This window comes from Pistacia vera, unplaced genomic scaffold (genome assembly GCF_008641045.1).
Source record: "Pistacia vera cultivar Batoury unplaced genomic scaffold, PisVer_v2 Contig44, whole genome shotgun sequence".
Taxonomy (NCBI): Eukaryota; Viridiplantae; Streptophyta; class Magnoliopsida; order Sapindales; family Anacardiaceae; genus Pistacia; species Pistacia vera.
In genome coordinates this window covers 459,249-475,284 of record NW_022196268.1, presented here as the reverse complement: position 1 = coordinate 475,284, position 16,036 = coordinate 459,249, and the positions used below count along the sequence as shown (strand labels likewise).

The 16,036-nt window shown below is 40.7% G+C and overlaps 2 protein-coding genes across 2 annotated transcripts; one reads left to right on the top strand and one right to left on the bottom strand.

The window, feature by feature from the left end:
- Positions 1–3,506: 3,506 nt before the first annotated feature.
- LOC116144184 (E3 ubiquitin-protein ligase PRT1-like) lies at positions 3,507–7,329 on the bottom strand. The gene is made up of 5 exons (XM_031429639.1): positions 6,971–7,329; positions 6,640–6,843; positions 6,348–6,460; positions 5,349–5,516; positions 3,507–3,680 (listed from the first exon to the last, which is right to left on the bottom strand). Exons 1-5 carry the CDS (start codon positions 7,137–7,139, stop codon positions 3,507–3,509), a joined length of 828 nt encoding a protein of 275 aa, XP_031285499.1. The 5' UTR covers positions 7,140–7,329.
- Positions 7,330–11,353: 4,024 nt separating this feature from the next.
- Positions 11,354–12,995, top strand: LOC116144183 (zinc finger MYM-type protein 1-like). Its single transcript, XM_031429638.1, has 4 exons — positions 11,354–11,421; positions 11,532–11,596; positions 11,693–12,427; positions 12,772–12,995. Exons 1-4 carry the CDS (start codon positions 11,354–11,356, stop codon positions 12,993–12,995), a joined length of 1,092 nt encoding a protein of 363 aa, XP_031285498.1.
- Positions 12,996–16,036: the final 3,041 nt, after the last annotated feature.

Genomic DNA, 16,036 nt, shown 5'->3' with positions numbered 1-16,036 from the left:
GAACTTTGTTTTTCTTTTAAAGGGATGAGTGGGCCTGTCCATCTCCTCTTAGACAGTCGGCTTCATGGCCAGATATTTAATGAAGTACTATTCAGAAGTTTTCGTCTCCAAATCGACCCCGGTCAATGAATTACGGACACCTTCAAATCGGCCTGTCCGATAAACATACAGACACCTTCAAATCGGCCTGCCCGATAAACGTATGGACACCTTCAAATCGGCTTGCCCGATAAACGTACGGACACCTTCAAATCGACCTGCCTGCCGATAAACCTACGAACACCTTCAAATCGGCCTGCCCGATAAACGTACGAACACCTTCAAATTGGCCCGCCTGATCAACGTACAGACACCTTCAAATCGGCTTGCCCGATAAACATACTGACACCGTCAAATCGGCCCTGCCCGATAAATGTACGTACACCTTCGAATTGACCCTGATTGATTTACAATGACATCCTCGGATCGACCCTTCCCGATTCACGAGTTGCACCTTCGTATTGGCGCCACTTGATCTACGAAATTCAGCACGACTTATGATTCACACCACCCAGTCGGCCTGATCCGACCCAAGAAATCAACTCCAGCTTGACTTCGTTCATCCACGGGAATGTACACTCAGTCGACCAGACCGAATGAATGGTCTTCACACCAATGACAAGCAAAGCACTGACCCGACCCAACAGAAGACCTACATGCCCTCGTCACTGGGCCACTCTAAAGTAACATACATGACGTAGTGCACCTACAAGTAAAGAAACAACAATTCATTCATCCAAGGAGACAGCATCAGAAGTCAAAAATGGTCAAATGTTAATATATAGCATCAAACGGCCCAGTTTAGAATACAAAAAAATGGCACACACGCCAGACAAAAGGGCATCGCAGGCCCCCAAAACACATAAATAAAGATAAAAGCTAGGTATCCTGAGCATGAGCTTCATCCCCCATCGTCGAATCGGTCACCATATCTGCACTGCCAGCGCTCGGCCCAACACCCTGACCGCTCGCATCGTCAACACCCGATAGCCTCGGCTGGCTGAGGTCAGGCACCTGCTCGTCGTCCTGCCCTCCCGGATGACTACCTCCCTCGTCCAGTAACTCCTACATAATCAAGATGTCTTCATCCAGATCCCAATGAGAGGTCCGTCCTTCTTTGAACTCCAGCATGAGCTCACCTCAGGCCTTAATGATAGCATCATCAGCAATGGAGATGCACTGCTCCCTGAGAGACTCGACCTTTGCGGTTCTCTCGGCTAACTCACGCCTCAGTCTCTCGATCTCATGCTTTCTATCCCTCAGACGATGCTGAAACTCTTGCTCAGCCTTTCGGGCCGCCATCTCCTTCTGGCGCAGGCTGGTGTTGGCCTTAGACACATCCTATATACGTCTCTCCTGCGCCACAATAGACTTTCTCAGGTGAAGACTGCTAGTAAGTACCTGCACAACAAAATATTGCAATCAGAACAAGGCTTAGAAACAGAAATCACCAAACTCTACTGAATACCTAAACGACGCAAGCTACCCCCCAATCAGCCGCAGCAACTGCACCCATCTGGTTAAGCCGCGCCTCGTCCGCCAGGAACAAAAATGAGTCGGCCAACTTACTCATGGTAGTGGCATCAGAGTAAGTCGACGCATTAGCCGGAATCGTGATGGTAATCATTCCAGCCTCTTCATCCACAACCGTGGTCTGGGACGACCTGGCTCCAACCGAAGGCTACTGACTCGGAGGCTGCTGACTCGATGGCGTCACTAGCGCATCATCTGCTCTTCTGTCTTCCCTAGCTAAAGACTCCCTCCTCCTCTTTTCGTGGTGTCAGGCGATAGATTCACTCGCGCTCGGGACAGTCAACTTCTTCATCAGCGACTCTGCAAGTGCAAACTATCCAACGGTTAGTGGGTTCAGCTCAGACTCACCAAAAATGATATGGTTGCAGTATCGACTCAGGAGCACATCCCAAGTCTGCTTCAGCGAGGGGAAGGGAGTACCTCTCTGTATCGCCTCTACCCCGGCCCAAAGAATGCTGGTCCTCAGGTTGGACTCTGCTAGCACTACTCGCCAATCCCTCTGCTCTAATGGGATGACTAACACCCTCTGGGTCGCTACGTCCAAGCCGTCCCCGCTCTGTCCAGCCCGATTGAACTCAAGCTCTACAAACAAAAAACACAATCAAGATTTAGTAATCAAAGTACGAATGAAACAACTAAGCTCTCACCAGTAGCTCGCCAGCCGATCGGGATCTCGCCCTGTCCTCTCTCTCCAAATACAACTTGACCCCTCAGGTAAAAATATCGGTCTTTCCAGTTCTTATCACTGGACTGTAGGTCGGTCACCAAGTGAGACCAATCGTGCCTCAAGTTCAACAAGTAACAACCCTTCTCTTTATCGTTCTCCTTTAAGAAGTAGGAATACAGCAGCTCGTGCAACCCAAACCTCACTTGGTTCCGAACGCAAAGGTCTTCCAAAGCCATTAGCAGTCTCCAAGCATACGGCATAAGCTGAGACGGGGCAATCATGAAGTGGTTCAGTACCTCCCAGACGAGGCGAGGCACAGGCAACCTCAACCCGTCATGAAACCACTTCTCGTAAACACTGATCCAGTCCTTTGCCTCCCAATCAACTTGCTCGTACGACCGCGGCATCCGGATATCAACAGAGCTTGGAATGTGATACAAGGTCCAGATGTGCCATATATCACTATCTTTCAGCACGGGCAGATAATCTCTAGTCAAAATCCCGCTACCCTGTTGGCTCGGCTCTTCCTTAGAGCCACTTCCGGAAGAAGATGGACTATCAACCCCTTCGGAGTCTTCCCCACTCCTCCCATGCCTGCCCGAGCCACTCGGCCCAGCCTCACTCGACCCTGGAGTGGCTATACTATCTTCACTCGGCACGTCCACAGGAACGCCCCCCTCGAGCATCATCACTATAGTCGGGGCACGCTCATACTCATCCCCTGAGTCCGCCACAATCCCGCTCGAACTAGCCGATTCAGAATCTGACATGTTGGCTCGATCGCCCAACCCAACAGACCGATCGAAAGACTCGCCCCTGGCTGCCAAAAACGCTAAGTATCAACCACCCGACCCGAGACACCGACCTACCAAGATCAGAAAGAGTTACCACTCGCCTCTCAGTACCAGCCTACCTACTCGGAGAAGTTTAACCTAAACCTTGGTCGACCCTCCAGGTCGACCGACCCAGCTCTTGATTCTCGCCTTCCTTGGCTCGCCCCGGGTGACCGACCCAGCGGATCCTTTATCAAAGTATCCCCTCGCTCGCCCTGAGCGACCAACTAGTCCTCAAGGTCAGCTTAAACACTACTAATCCTTTCTCGCCGGTCTAGCAACACAATCACCCGCTCGGTCTGGACGACCGACCGACTCTTTAATCCACTCCGCACACCCCTCCCCTCAGTTGGATGGACTGGATGACCTAACTCACCTACAACTCCAAGATGGCACCCTGTTCGGTCAGGCAGACCGACCGAACGAACGCACACTTAACCCGACTTCGCCTTCCCAAATTCCATCCAAAATATCCAGAGAAACACCAAAAAAACCAGCCAGCTTGCCGGAAAGCCACCAGGAATACCAAAATTCACGCCTATTCTAAAAATCGGTACTCCAAACTCCTCAGAACAAGTCAAAAATATCCAAAACTTAAAAACTTCACCCTATGCTTCCAAAACAAACGCAAAGAAGAAACAAAAAAACCCCTTAAAGGAAGAAGGTTTACTGTGAAAAAGCCGGAGTCTACCGAGAGAAGCTGTCGACGTGAAAATGAAACCAAAAACAAAGAAGAAAAAAAAATTGCTGAAGAAAAATGGAGGAAAACTACAAATGGGAGACGAACTGCAAATGGGAGACGAACGGCCTGTTCACTCGTTTTTAAAAGAAAAACTAACAGGTTAAAACGCGTGGTAGCCCACGATTGGCTATGAGTCAGAGCGCCTTTTCGTTTTCCCGCCTCGAAAACCAGGATTGGATATCTACCGAACACGTGGCAAGCATCCATGGTACCTAAGAATCTGCACGATCAGCTCCAATCGCCCTACCTCCCCGACCGAGCCGACCCGCGACCGCCAGATTAGGACCTGATAGCAGCCAACGATTCAGGAGTCCAAGCAAGCCTCCCGACTGGCCGAATTGCCTGGGAACGGCCGGCCCGATCTCTGAAGATAAAAAGGTATGGGCACGACCCATTCGTCCTTCCGGAGCGGACGAACCAACATCCAATTGCTAAAGCTCGCATATTTCTTTCTTTCGATCGCCTAAACACCCCGACCAAGAAACCATCCAGTTCAACGGTCATGATCATCCGACCCAGCCCACCGAGCGGACACTGCGACAATAGAAACACCTCACCCCTCCTGTCGGCAGGACGTACCGAACGAGCTTACGAGCCCCCAAAGTCTCGTTGGCCGTCCTTCGGCCCTTCACACCGATCGGGCACAACACTCCAATGATGGCTTACTCCGGATCGGCAGTGGATACCGAACGACCCCGGGATAAAAGTCACCCGCAGGATTAGCTACACCAACAACCGGTTATCCCGAAAGGACGACGGAGCGCCCATCGATCGCTTCCTACTCTCTGACTTAAGACACTCTTAACTTAGAGAGTGGGGGGCAAACTGTTAGGGCCAAAAATCGTCCTTGGCCTAAATAGGAAAACGGATGTGACAATGAAGAAGAAGCCAGGCCCAATCCTGATATGACCTTATCGGATTAGGCCCATTCAGTACAATGTATAGCCGGCCCAAACCACGTGGGCACGAGCCTCCTAATCCCAGTCCATTTCCTAGGTCCATGGGTGAATCTAGAGCCCACGACCCCCTCAGAATACTTTCCTACTCCTGATCACTTTCCTGCTCGAAGTTACTCTCCTAATCAGAATCACCTTCCTATTCGGACACTGGTAAGACAACTTACCACGGCCCTAATTCTTCTAGGGTTTGCATTAGAGTCATACTAGGACTCCTACTTCTACCAGGATTGGGAGACCAGACAATCACTATATAAGCAGAGGCCAACCCTCTCAGAAGGGACTACATTCTACCTTCACAGCGAAAGCTCTGACTTGAGAGCTTCGCATCACCGCCATAGTCACAGTCCCCGACTAGACTTCCGGTAACCTTTTACTCCCTAGCCCTCACTATATTAGCCTTTCAGTCTTGCTAACTTGAGCATCGGAGTGCCTATGGCAAACACCACCCCAGTGTTTCCTGTTCGGTTCACGCGTGTGTTTCCTACATGTGCAGGTACAGCATATCGCTAGTGGCCTCAACCCCGTAGGATCAGACCCCCCTTTCCGTACAAGTAGATTTTTACGTCTACACTTACCATCATATCGTGAATATTTTTTGGTTTCACAAGCTCCAACCGGGTATGCTGCTGATTGAACCGTCCTGGAATGATGGACCTAGTATGGTAACAATGCCCACAAAGATCGAAGCCAACAGCTTCCACACAATCTATGCACTTGTATCTTTCCCCAATTATTGGAAACATTTGTCGAAACAAATTTGGGTGTTATTTTGCGACAAGCATTTGAACTCAACAAAATAATTATTTTTCGGGTGCTAGTGGCTTGCAAATAGTTGTAATCCAACATTTTGTTTACCAGCTACATGAAGAACATGACTAACGATTCCCAGCAAGATCCAAGAACAAAACTTAATATATTAAATCAACATGGTGGACGGTAGACATCACTAAGGTTAAGCATGACTGTGTTCCAGATACAGAATAAGAAAGTTCTTCCATAGAAGTAAAAGACACCAAAATAACTTTTGAACCCCGAAAAGAGGAAAAATCTTTCTCCATATGGGAAACATCCAGAGTGCTTAGACATGCCAAGCTATCATATCAACATTAACACTAATAATACAGTATGTCCAATGCATCAACTCTCTTAACATATTTAGTCACCAGCACATGTGTGCCTGTTGAATGTGCTTCATAATAACATTTTACACATTTGCAATTTTCTTATTATTTACAAAATCATCATACAAAATTTTATTTGTAGTCATGATAAGGGATATTAGCAAAAACATAAACATCTTTACCATTTTAGCTCCTAAATAAAAAAGGCTAGCCTAACTTTCAAGCATTAATCAGACTGAAGCAAATAAAGGTGCTGATCATAGTAAATCTACTCCCAGGGTAAATTAGTACCAACATATGCCCTATACACTAGCAGTTTAGCAAGAAGACTGCACTTTCATAGACAAATAGATAGAGGCAATCAAAGAAGGATCACGGAAGATGATATTGATTAGATCATGCTACTAAAATGGAAGATATCTTGTAAGCATGATAGAAACGAGAAAAATTTACCCCACAAGAATCACAACCAAATTTAACATGAACCGCTGGGTGCAGGTCTGCCCACCATGTTATATCTTCTCCAGAATTCACTAGGGACCGGAGTTTACCAGATTTCATGCAACCTGAAAACACAGGCCATCAGTACAAGTAACACACCTTGAACTATGCAGAATGTAAAACATGGCAAAGAAAAAGTGGGGCAAACAAAGCATATAAAATCAATGCAAGCAGAACTGGGAAAAAAAAATTAGCGTAGCCATGCACAGGAGATAGGATGAATTAATTCAGCACTGAGACATGCACATTGTAGTGCTTTCATGCTTCCTTAGGGCTTTTGTGAGCTCAACAACATCTCTTCTTGCTGCATATTCTTTGCAAAGTTGCTCATCTAAAAATTGATTGAGCTCCAAACAAACTTTTGGAAGTCCCCCTGGATTCAAGCATTGACAAACTTGACACATGAGCTTCTCATTAGTTGGTTTGATGATACAAGTTTCACAGTATACTGAAAAATTACAGAGAAAAATACAAAAAAGTATTAATATCAGCATAGATTTTTTGTTCCCTGCACAGCAAACTGAAACATAAGGAACACATAATTTGGCTAATTTAAGAAAGGTGTATAAGTGTACCATGGCCACAGTTAAGAACCACCGGATTAAAAAGCAGCTGCTTGCAGGCAGTACATTTTACATCAGCAATTGAAATCTGCTTGCAATTTGTTAAGCTTGTTTTCAGGGAACTTTTTTTTAATTGCAGCAACAGTTCTAACAGAGTTTTGTTTGGAAATAGGGGTGCCATTATTTAAAATCAGTGAAACAGACTCCAATTGCTCCATATATTGAAGAATTCCAACTTTACTAGCAGACGCAGAAACTGCAGTAGAGGAATTTGCTGAATCTTCGAAATGATCAACTTTTGTATTAACAAGTAGTTCACATCCATGGTTATCAATCTGTGATGAGAAGATGCCAATTTTCCTTTCTTCTCCTGAAACATGCGAAGGCAAAATAATGGAATTCAACTCAATCACTTTTCTAATAACTAATTACAAAGAAGAAATCAGTTTTCAGATTCAATACGATTTACATCACCTTGGAATAAAAAAGAAATCAAATACAATTTACATCATGCTGCTTTGTTGACATTAGGGCCGCCTTCACTAGTAGCAAGCACTAAAGTTCATTAGCAGGTCAATCTATTGAAAGATCATCATGCATGCATGAAGAGTGGTGGAAATGGAGAAGAAAGCATAAAAAAAATTGGATTCAAAAAACCGGTTTTCAAACAAAGCTAGGAAAAGAGATTATACCTACTCTTTTGCTTTGGATTGATGAAGATCAGCCTCAAAGTAATGAGACCTCCACACTTTAACACCACCTTGAGAGGTTTAGAGAGTGGTCGTGGCTTTTAGAGAGAGTTTTGGTTTTGCTTTGAGTGAACAATGTGTGTTATGAACAAAAATGCAACCTTTTGCATTTATATATACTTGGGCAATTTTGCAATTATTTATTTTTCACTTCAANATGCGTAGTGCGCACCTGACGTGTGGTAGGCGTGGGCTCTTATGGCAACAGTGAGACTTGGGCTTTTTAAATTATGAGCCCATTTTTACACTTGGTTGAGGCCCAAGCCTCTTTGTGAGTTGCAATTCTTATTTTGTAAGCTATATTTTAAATAAAAAATATTAAAAAAAAAAAACAATAATATTATACTTATAAAAAATCTTACACACATATAAAGTGATGTGACAAAAATTAAATAGAAGAGTAAAACAAAAAACTCATTATATTTACTCTTCTATTCTTTTTTTTGTCACATTACTTTGTATGAAGATCTTTGTAAGATTTCTTTGTAAATATAGTATTACCTTTAAGAAAAAAAGGTCAAGTTATTGTAATACAAAATTTTGATATAGTTTGTGACACAAATCTAATAGCTTAAAAATTGTTTAGTTGGCATTAAAAATTAACTAACACTAGCTTCTCATTCAAATCCGTTGGATTACATTGAATCAATAACTATGAATATGTGTCATAAATCTATGTCAAAATTTTGTGTTACAATAGCCTAAACCAACAATTAATTTAGGGTTTGGATATATATAGTCAATTCAATAATCATACTTCCATGAAATGTGTAGGTTTTATTTAAATTAAAAATTCCAACCATAAAATCCAATGACTTATAGATTGTACTCTTAATGAAACAACAAATAATATATCACTAATATATAATGCTAGACTCGATAGTCTAACCCGAGCCTAGCATTTAGCAATATGCTTTAACAGTTTAATTAAAGTATGTTAGCCCATACTAGACCAGGCTAAACTACACAATCTAGCGTATTATGACCATTTTTGTCCTTGATATATTTTATTAAGGGGAATTAGGTTAAATCATGTAATTTTGTGGCTAAATTTATCCTTTAAACAAACCTTTAACATTTTAAAAATTAAAATTAGTAAAGATGGTTATCTAGGGGAATATTTTAAGTAATTTCTGTATATACTTTATGATTTTTTTCAAAACTACACTTCTTAACAATATTTTTTTCTTTAACTTCAAATGAAAATTGAATTGAATTGGAAAAGATATTTTAAATTAAGTGATGCAATAGCCCAGAGCCACCCCCCCCCTCGGGTGTTATCTTAGTTGACCCCAATTATTATTTTCTACTTAATTACAATTTTATTCTTTATAAAATATTACTAAATAAAAGTCAAAAGTATTTTATACATAATTCATTTAGAATAAGTCTTTTGCTATTAATTTAAAATTTAAGTTTTTTTTTTTTTTTTCCTACATCATAAACCCTAGTTTTATTTTGAAATAATCAAGATAAAATGAGCTAGATCAACAACATATATGCATTAAATTCTTTGGGTTTATTTTATCATATTTTATTGTTTTTAACTTTCAATTGATTTGCATATTTACATAATTTATAAGTTTGTTATTCTTTTTTTCTTTTTGAAGAAAACAAATGTGATGTCAATATGCACAATTGTTTATATACTTGATTGATAGCGAGGCTGGCTCTCGTCCCCGTCCCCGCACTATGGGGAAAAATCATTTTACTCGCCTCATTCCTGTGGGAGAAATTCCCCTTCTCGTTCCCTATCCACCAAACCCCATACCAAAAATTTCCTATACTTTTGAAACATCCAAGCAAAAGGTTTTCACAAACTTAACCGAAATTGGAAACTTAAACAACAAATTTTCTAACTCTCAACATCATCACCCTAAGAAACCATACAAACTATCATGTCATTACATAAGAAAGGTTTTTTTTTTTAACATTGCATCATGGAGGATTTACTTCCACAACTTAATAGAGTTGTCATGACTTGTAAACGCCACCATTCCTGTCACAAGTGACCGTGCCAATGCTGAGATTATATTGTCATGAGCAACAATTGTCATGCTCTTATTCTCAGCCATGTTCCACGACTCCAAAGACTGCATCCAAAAGTTGAAAAGGAAATACAAAGTTAGTGATATATCAACTTACAATGACACACTATCCTATTCCACTTAAACCCTACCGCCACTGCAAACCCAACACAACTCCACACACACTATGATATCATCTTCTTGACATTGAAAATTTTCCACAGATACCAAAGCAAATGTGAAGTGGAATTATCAGCAGCTAAAGAAAACCATAAACATTGTATTTTTAAACCCATGCCAACTGCACACAAGAGTTTCAATAATGATAGAATTTGAGGTGGGCATGACTCCTAACCAATAAGACCTTGTTGAAATGGAGGATTACCTCATTTTATAAACCAGTGGGCTTGAGCGTGCTTAGTCGGTGTGGGTCTCTAACACTCCTCATGGTTAAGCCCATATATTGGGTCATGCCTGTTGATGAAGGTAGTTGCTGGTTTTAACTCCTCACCCAATAGTCACTGATGTAGCATGGGATAGCATAGTAGGAGACACGTAGCACCAAAGTAGCATAGGATAAGCATAGACCAATAGATAAACATCAACGTAGCATGAGATGACTTTTCTTTCATTTTAATTTGTTTTATTCTAAGTTATCATTTTCATTTTTAATCATTATCTAGTAGGCTATTTTACCTTTTGTTATTCTCAAGTAGTTAGAGTCATGATAATAAATAGCCCCTAAGAGCTATATAATCAGTCATCCCTTATTTGAATAAACAATTGTTATTCTTTATCCTCTACTCGGTGTTTGGAATAGTTTAAGGTTATTTTGCTAGTGCAAGTATCCTGTTTGGTAGCATTTTTCCTCCAACGAATCTCTTCCGCTACGCCATTTGGTATCAGAGCAGTGTTTTTCCTGGCTGGTCTAATGGCTGAATCCAACCCAACAATTGTCCAACTCCTTCAAGCCATTTAAGAACAAAACCGAGTGCAATAGGAGCAACAACAACAAAACCATCGTGAGATGATGACATTGTTGTGCAATCTGCATGTTGACAACCCACCCAAACCAAGAACAAATCCCATACAACCTACAGGTACAACTCAACCCCCTCCACCTAGGGATGACTCATCCGGTTCAGACCATGAAAAAGATGTAGGAGCCACGCCAGTCCTCAAAATCAGAGCAGATTTATTGATTTTTACCAGTACACTATATTTCAAAGACTTCCTTGATTGGATCTCAGAAGTCGAGAAATATTTTGAATTGATGAATACCCCGGACGAATCCCACGTTAAATATGTGGCATACAAACTCAAAGGAGGAGCCTCTGCATGGTGGGAACAAATCAAAGCAAATTGTAGACAACAGGGAAAGTCCCCAGTTCGAACTTGGCAACAAATGAAGCAATTATTATACGCTCGATTCCTTCCACCCGACTACGAGCAGTACCTTTATTAGCTTTATTAGAATTGTCAGCAATAATCTCGCTATGTCCGAGAGTATACCGAGGAGTTTCAAAGACTCAACTCGTAACATCTTGATTGAGACCGATGCATAACAAGTAGCAAGATATATCAATGGCCTGAGAACCAATATCCAAGATCGGGTAGCAATGCAGACCGTGTGGACATTAGATGAAGCAGTTAGTAAGACAACAAAAGCAGAAACCCAACTGAAGAAGTCGAACCATAGAAATCAAAATTATTGTGGGACAATTGAACACTCAAGAAACCAATTTTTAAGGAACCTGAATAATGAACTCGCTTGACTGTATCCATTGTTTGCATTAGATTTCTTTTGCGTCAAGGGTTGGCATTTCGTGGTCATGATGAAACTAAAGACTCGAAGAACCAAGGTAACTTTCTCGGACTTCTTCATTTTCTAGCTCAACATAATGAACATTTTAAAAGTGTTTTTTTGAAGAATGCACCTGGGAATCTTAAATTGATAGCATCAGTGATTCAAAAAGATATTGTGAATGCTGCAGCAAATGAAACCACAAAAGCTATCATTAGTGATCTTAGAGATGACATATTTTCAATTTTGATTGATGAGTCTCGTGATGTGTCAATTAAAGAACAAATGGCTATTGCCATACGTTATGTAGATAAAAAGGGTCATGTACTTGAGCGATTTCTTGGCATTGTACATGTTAGTGACACAACTACAGTATCACTTAAGATGACTCTTGAGTCATTATTCTGTCAACATGGATTGAGTTTGTCAAGATTATGTGGACAAGGTTATGATGGGGCAAGTAACATGCAAAGAGAATTTAATGGTCTGAAAAGTTTGATTTTGAGGGAGAATGAATATGCTTATTATGTTCACTGTTTTGCTCACCAACTTCAGTTGACATTAGTAGCCGTTGCAAAAAATCACATTTCTATTGCTTCATTTTTTAGCTTGGTTACTAATCTGATAAATGTGGTTAGAGGTTCATGTAAGCGTCGAGACATGCTTCAGGAGAGCCAAATTAATAAACTTGTTCAAGCACTGGAAATTGGTGAAGTTAGCAAGGGACGAGGTTTGAATCAAGAGACAAGTCTAAAACGAGCTGGTGATACACGTTGGGGCTCGTATTATTATACATTGATCAACTTAATCCTTTTGTTATCCTCTGTGGGCGATGTGCTTGAGGTTATTGAAGAAGATGGTTTAAATCCTGAACAAAGGGGTGAAGCATGTAATCTATTAGATTTAATCTATTCTTTTGATTTTGCATTTAACTTACATATGATGAAAAGTACATTGCAATTATTAATGAGTTGTCACAAGCATTGCAGAGAAAAGATCAAGACATTGTAAATGTTATGGCTCTAGTCAAAGTTTCCAAACAACGGTTATAGTTGTTGAGAGATGAATGATGGAAATCTTTGTTGAGTGAAGTTTCTTTACTTTGCCAAAAACATGATATTGCCATTTTGAATATGGATGATATGTTTGCAATTCGAGGGCGGCCACGACGGAGAGTTGAGCACATGACAAATTTGCATCACTATCGAATTGAATTGTTTTATACTGTGATAGATATGCAACTTCAAGAACTTAACACTCGTTTTACTGAGTTGCTTCTTTGTATGGCATGTTTAGATCCAAGTAATTCATTCTCTGCTTTTGACAAACATAAGTTGATTCTTTTTGTCCAGTTTTATCCATCTGATTTTTCTGCATTTGAGTTGATGATACTTGAGAACCAGGCTGAGACTTATGTTATTGACATGCGTTCTTGTGATGAATTTGCTAAGTTATAAGGAATTGGTGATTTGGCTAAGAATTTAGTTTGGTTTAAAAAAGACATTTTGTATCCATTGGTGTATAAGCTTGTGAAACTTGCATTGGTTTTACCAGTTGCGACTGCAACTATTGAAAGGGCTTTTTTTGCAATGAATATTGTGAAAAGTCGGTTACGCAATCAAATGGGAGATAAATGGATGAATGATTGTTTGGTCACCTATATTGAGAAAGATGTATTTAATACAATTGACGATGAGATGATTATCCAACATTTTCAGAATATGAAAATTCGTCGAGGACAATTGTAAAAAAATTGTGTTTTTTGAATATATGTATTTGTATTTTGTAACTTTTTGTTGAAGTTCATCCTAATGAAAAAAAAGTACAGTTATGATTGGTTTAAATTTTTTTTGTTTATTTTTTGCCCCCATCGAGTGAAATTCCTGGATCCGCCACTGTATGTTTTCCAAAGATGGGATTAAGTTCATTCTCTGCCCATTCGGTGGAACCACTAAGTCCAAGCCTATAGCAGACTCGGCCAAGACTGTTATGATATGTACTCGAAAGAATTTCATGAGAGAAGTAAAATAAGAGCGAGTCGTGTTTGCTGTGGTCATACGAAATGAAGAAAAAAGGTTTTAGTTGACTGATGGGCCAGAGTTGCTCCAGCCACTCCTTGACGAGTTCAAAGATATTATGTTTGAAGAATTGTCAGATGGATTGCCTCCCCTATGAGATATTCAACACCAGATTGATTTTATCTTGGGAACCAGTTTGCTAAACCTTCCTCATTACAAAATGAGCCCAAGTGAGCTTGTCATCTTTCAAGAAATGGTAGAGGAGCTATTAAAGAAAGGAGTAGTACAAGAAAGTAAAAGCTCATATGCTATGACCAGCATTGTTAGTCCCTAAAAAGAATGGAATGTGGAGGATGTGTATGGACAATCGAGCAATCAATAAGATCATCGTCAAATATCGTTTCCCCATCCCGTGCCTTGATGATATGTTGGATATGTTATACGAAGCACATGTATTCTCAAATATCGCTCTACGCAGTGGTTACCATCAGCTATGCATCCAACTAGGGGTTGAATGAAAGACTGCCTTCAAGACAAAAGAAGGTCTATATGAGTGGCTTGTCATGCCATTTGGTTTGTCCAACGTTCTCAGCACCTTCATGCAACTAATGAACCAGGTTCTAAAACCTTTTATTGGACATTTTGTGATAGTTTATTTTGATGAAAACTTGATCTACAATGAATCAGAGTCTGCTTACTTATCACACTTATGGAAAATCCTTGAAGCTTTACAAAAAAATTAGTTGTTCATTAACCTCCATAAATGTAGTTTTATGACCTCTAGCTTGATGTTTTTGTGGTTTATTGTCAGTGCCAATAGAATCCACGTGGATAACAAGAAAATTCAAGTCATCCAACAATGGCCTACACCGTAGACAATCAATGAGGTAAGAAGCTTTCATGGACTAGCCACCTTTTACAAGAGGTTCATCTGCAACTTTAGTTCCATTATGGCTCCAATCACAAAATGGCTTAAGAAGGGAAAATTTTACTTGAGTGAAGAAGCTGCTCAAAGTTTTGAGCTAATCAATGAGAAGTTGACCACCACCCTCGTACTAGCTTTACTTGATTTTGAGGAAGCTTTTGAGGTGGAGACATATGCTTCTATTATTGGAATCAGTGCAGTGTTATCCCAAGAAAAACAACTTGTGGCTTTCTTCAGCGAAAAACTTAGTGACGCTAGACAGAAGTGGACAACTTACGCACTTGAATTTTATGTCGTGGTTTGCACAATTTAATATTGTGAGCAATATTTATTCTAGCGTGAGTTCATGTTGCATACAGATTATCAAGCATTAAAATATATCAATAACCAGAAGTCTTTTAACCGTATGCATGCTCGATGGGTTGCCTACTTGCAACGATTCACTCTTGTAATCAAGCACCAGACCGGCCAATAGAACAAGGTAGATGACGCTTTGAGTCGGTGAGCAAAATTACTCATTACCATGTAATCAGAGGTCATTGGGTTTGAATGTTTGAAAGATGTCTATGCCACTGATGAAGACTTTACGGAAGTTTGGGCTCAATGCTCGCATGGATGGGCTAGAGAACCATACTTGTTACAGGATGACTTCTTGTTTTTTCAACACTAACTTTGCATTCCTCAAGGATCTCTACGGGAACATTTGATTGCCAAATTACATGCAGGTGGTCTTAATGGTCATCTCGGTCGGGACAAGACAATAGCTTTAGTTGAGGAACAATACTTTTGGCTAAGGCTTTAGAGAGACGTTAACAAGTATGTTCAGAAATGTTTTATCTGTCAGTAGGGGTGTTCAAAAGCGGTTAACCGAACCGGTTAACCGCTTTGCTGAACCGAACCGAATTTTCGGTTCAGAAAAATTTCCGAACCGAAACCGAACCGGTTTTAAAGAAAACCGGTTTTTCGGTTAACCGTTTNGGGAGGGTGCCCAAGCCTTTATAACCCACATGCCCACCCTTTTCCCTTTCAATGTGGGATCCCAACATTCCATCTTTCATTATGTGCTTGGCTTCTTGATTGATAGTTTGGATAACAGACAAGTCATCTTTTTGTAATTTTTGTTTCAATCTTTTAGATCAAACAGTGGTGCCCTAATTAACCATCATAATTTTGTTCAAGTTAATGCAATGAAGCATTCTATCCCTTGCGCGCACACAAACCATCCAACAATCAAAAAATTATCAATCAAAGGCACACAAATTCAACATGAATTTGAAACTTCATATTGCCTACCACTTGCGTGCACGCGCCCTGCACGCGAGCACCCCTATGCGTACGCAACCCAACGGGTGATCTTGGTTGGGGATGATGGAATTTTGGTGAGTGAAAACCGGTGGATTGAATGGTGGTGTCGGCGTTGATTTTCAACTTCTAGAATACCTTTTATTCAATCCATTGCAACTTCTAATTTGTCTTAGTCCTCTGACGAATGTACAATTGTCATAGCCCACCTTATACACCATCATAAGACATAGTATCTAGCATCTCTAGAGGT

Excerpts from the sequence above, each read along its gene's own strand:
- LOC116144184 (XM_031429639.1), bottom strand. The coding sequence starts at position 7,139 with ATGGCACCCCTATTTCCAAACAAAACTCTGTTAGAACTGTTGCTGCAA. Across the intron at positions 6,844-6,970 it reads GGTTCTTAACTGTGGCCATG|TATACTGTGAAACTTGTATC; the intron begins GTACACTTATAC and ends GTAATTTTTCAG. Across the intron at positions 3,681-5,348 it reads AAAATATTCACGATATGATG|GGTGAAGTTTTTAAGTTTTG; the intron begins GTAAGTGTAGAC and ends TTGGAAGCATAG.
- LOC116144183 (XM_031429638.1), top strand. The coding sequence starts at position 11,354 with ATGCAGACCGTGTGGACATTAGATGAAGCAGTTAGTAAGACAACAAAA. Across the intron at positions 11,422-11,531 it reads GCAGAAACCCAACTGAAGAA|ATTTCTTTTGCGTCAAGGGT; the intron begins GTCGAACCATAG and ends TGTTTGCATTAG. Across the intron at positions 11,597-11,692 it reads TAAAGACTCGAAGAACCAAG|CATCAGTGATTCAAAAAGAT; the intron begins GTAACTTTCTCG and ends TTAAATTGATAG.